Source organism: Nanorana parkeri, unplaced genomic scaffold, assembly GCF_000935625.1.
Source record: "Nanorana parkeri isolate BGI_ZX_2015 unplaced genomic scaffold, ASM93562v1 scaffold1052, whole genome shotgun sequence".
In the NCBI taxonomy this organism is placed as follows: domain Eukaryota; kingdom Metazoa; phylum Chordata; class Amphibia; order Anura; family Dicroglossidae; genus Nanorana; species Nanorana parkeri.
The window spans coordinates 146747-149735 of NW_017307320.1; the positions used below are offsets into that span (position 1 = coordinate 146747).

At 47.7% G+C, this 2989-nt stretch overlaps 1 protein-coding gene across 1 annotated transcript in view; it reads left to right on the forward strand.

Annotated features, from left to right (window-relative positions):
• The first annotated feature begins 219 nt into the window (after nucleotides 1-219).
• The window catches only part of ELMOD3 (ELMO domain containing 3), a 30468-nt gene continuing 27698 nt past the window's right edge, over nucleotides 220-2989 (forward strand). The window contains exon 1 of the mRNA XM_018567462.1: nucleotides 220-242. Within this exon, the coding sequence (XP_018422964.1) occupies nucleotides 231-242 (12 nt within the window). The 5' untranslated portion in view covers nucleotides 220-230. The remainder of the gene's footprint in view (nucleotides 243-2989) is intronic.

A 2989-nucleotide genomic window follows, 5' to 3' on the forward strand; every position in this document is an offset into this window, starting at 1 on the left:
TCCACATGACGCCTGAAGAGATCCCCGGAGAAGACTGTTGAATCATGGAGCGTGGAAGCACCTGCACTATCCCAAGCAAACAACTATTTTGCACTACAAAGCTGGAGGCCTTATTCCAAGATGCTGGACAAGATGGGGCACGCTAGGCTGGACCGCCACACCAAGAGCATAGTGAACGCTGGAAAATAGACTCTTTTTATAACACTCCTCCCCCTTCCCGACACCGAAACATGGAAAGTGAGGTATAGCTTCCTTATTGGCTGGGAAAACCCCAGAGTTCTCCTAAAGGTACCCCCTAACCCCATAGTTCTCCTTTTAAAGCCACATTAAAACTATGTCCAGCCATTAAAAACAATTAAAGTGACACTAAACTCAGGAGTTAAATCTTAAAAATACATTCAGGCCGGGTTCACACCATTTTTCGGACCAGATCTGGAACATAGTGCATTGCAATTTTGCCGCGATTGAAATTAAAATGGGTGCGTTCCAGACGTTTTTGATGCGTTCCAGTGCATTCCAGACCAGACAAAATAGGACAAGCAGTATTTTTCTGCTCTGGTCTGGAACGGACTGCGCTGGTGGCCAAAATTGGAATTGGGATGCATTTTGGGTCCAAAAACAATCTGGTCTGGAGGTAATCTGGATGTGGTGTGAATGGACCCTCAAGGACCTTAACTATTAACAAAAATGTATCTTATTTGTGTATCACTCGGCTGTAGATCCTCAAATCATCTCTGAAGTGGTGCTGACACTGTCCTTCCTTCTGGAGGGGGGCTACTTTTGTTCCCCATGGTCCCTGTGTGTGTTGTAAAGTAGTCACCGCTCCAAGCTTGCTCCTGTGATGGACTACAATCTCAATATAAATTACTAAACTAAACATGAGATTGTAGTCCATCCCGGGAGCGAGCGTGGAGCGGTGACTACTTTACAGTACCAATCAAGCTAATTTGTTCCCTTGGGTTGGTGGCCCAGGGAGGCATGGGCCAGCTATTCAGCTCTGAGTATACAGGGTCCCCGAGCAGAGGAAATAGGGTAAAGGGTCTCTGTTAAGCAGATGCACAGGGCTGAGAGTGGGAAAGCAGGAAAGGGGCGGGAAGGTAAAGGTATGCAGCATAGGGTAGGGTGTCAGCTGGGGGGGTGTAGGTAGAGATTGAAGAGGCATTCTCTTTATTTGTATTTAGTTACTCTATGTATGTGTGTCCTATGATTCTCAGCTCCACCTAGTGGCTGTAATGTGCTATTTTCTTTCTGTTCTACATGGATGAACCTATTTGAAGAACATTCAACCCTCAGAGAAAATACACTAAAAACATTCAAATCTTTCCCCATTTTCACATCACAGAACGACTTCACCTTCAGTTTTTTCTGGACATGGTATGATGCAGGTGTAGTCACAGAAAGACCCATGAAGAGCACATTGCCCACTGGTACCTAGGGCTACAGGGCCAAATTATTCTTCACACTGCAGCACAGCTTAACAAGACAAAGTCCTCAGGTGATCATAAGTGTGACGCCGTGAAATGCAAGTTATCAATCACCTGAGTGTATGCATGCAGATTTGTAGAGCATAATACCATATATCAATCCAGGGTACCCGGACATTCTGAACTGTAGGACCGTCCATAGATCATGAAAATCTGTGTTCCAGTTTTCAGGCAGATTTAACATAAGTGAGTTAGCAATTCCTCATCTTAAAGAGGAACTCCGGGAAAAACTATTCATTTGCAGTGGGGCTACCCATGCTCCCTGCAGCCTGTCTCCCCCACTGCACAGCATGTCCCTCAGGGTCCTCACATTCTATACACTGTCTATTGGACATGATGACCTTAGACCTCTGCAGAGGAGGGGAGAGATGCTCAAAGGACCGGTCTAAGAGCAAGCCGGCTCAGAGGATCAGGTGAGTATAACTTTGTTATCTTTGACCCTAGGTATAAAATGAGCACTTAACCCTTGCAGTGCTGGAGTAGCCCCTCTGCAAGGGTTGAGAACATTTTTAACCCAGAGCTCTTCTTTAATGGCAAGATTGTGAATTCAAGCGCCACACTCCATTTATTTAGTGTAGGGTTGAGAGGACACTATAGAAATAGCCAAAGCATTTCGGGGGGCTCTTAGCATACCCTCTTCATCAGGCCTGGGAGAGAGAAAAAAACTATTTTCTATTTCGTAGTAGGCAACCTCGGCACTCCAGCTGTTGTAGAACTACAAGTCCCATGGGGCATTGCAAGACTCTGATAGCCACAGGCTTGACTCCCATAGGCATGCTGAGATGTGTAGTTTCACCACAGCTGGAGTGCTAAGGTTGCCTACCCCTGATCTGTATTAATAGACCAGAAGCGCTTTGGTATCATGAAAAAATCACAGGAAAACATATCAGTGGTACTAATAATGTATGAAATGATGAGAATAAGGATGAAGAGTGAAATGAAGGTGATGTTGATGGAACACAGAGGCGTAACTAGTGACCACTCCCCCTTCGTGTCCGCAGCAGCTCTCTATTCGGCACTGGGCAGCAGTTCTGTGTGATGAGGGGGCGGGGATTACACCGCTCCCACTCATTGGCTGCTGCGCCGGCTGGATGATACTTCACGCTGCGCCCGGAACAAGGTGAGGGGAGCAGCGTGAAGCATGTAGGGCCCAGGACAGGAGAGAGAGGTCCCGGGACTGACATTAGCAGTTACCGGGATAATAAATATCCTGGTAATCAGCGGTTACCAGGGGCCCCTTCCTCCTGTCCTGGGCCCCCTCCAGGTGGCGGAACTCCAGGGCGCAGCCGCGACCTCTGCGACCCTGATAGTTCCGCCACTGGTGGAACATTTCAGCAAAAGACTTTAGTTGCAGGGGATGAAGGGACTCCGGGGTCAGAAGGGTGCGAGAGACCAAGCAGTGAAGAGCTGCATCTCCTCTTGATGCTTCCTGCCATTTGTAACCACAGGAGGTGACATGCTAATATCCCCCCCCCCCCTCCATACTTTCCTCCTCCCCTTGGTTG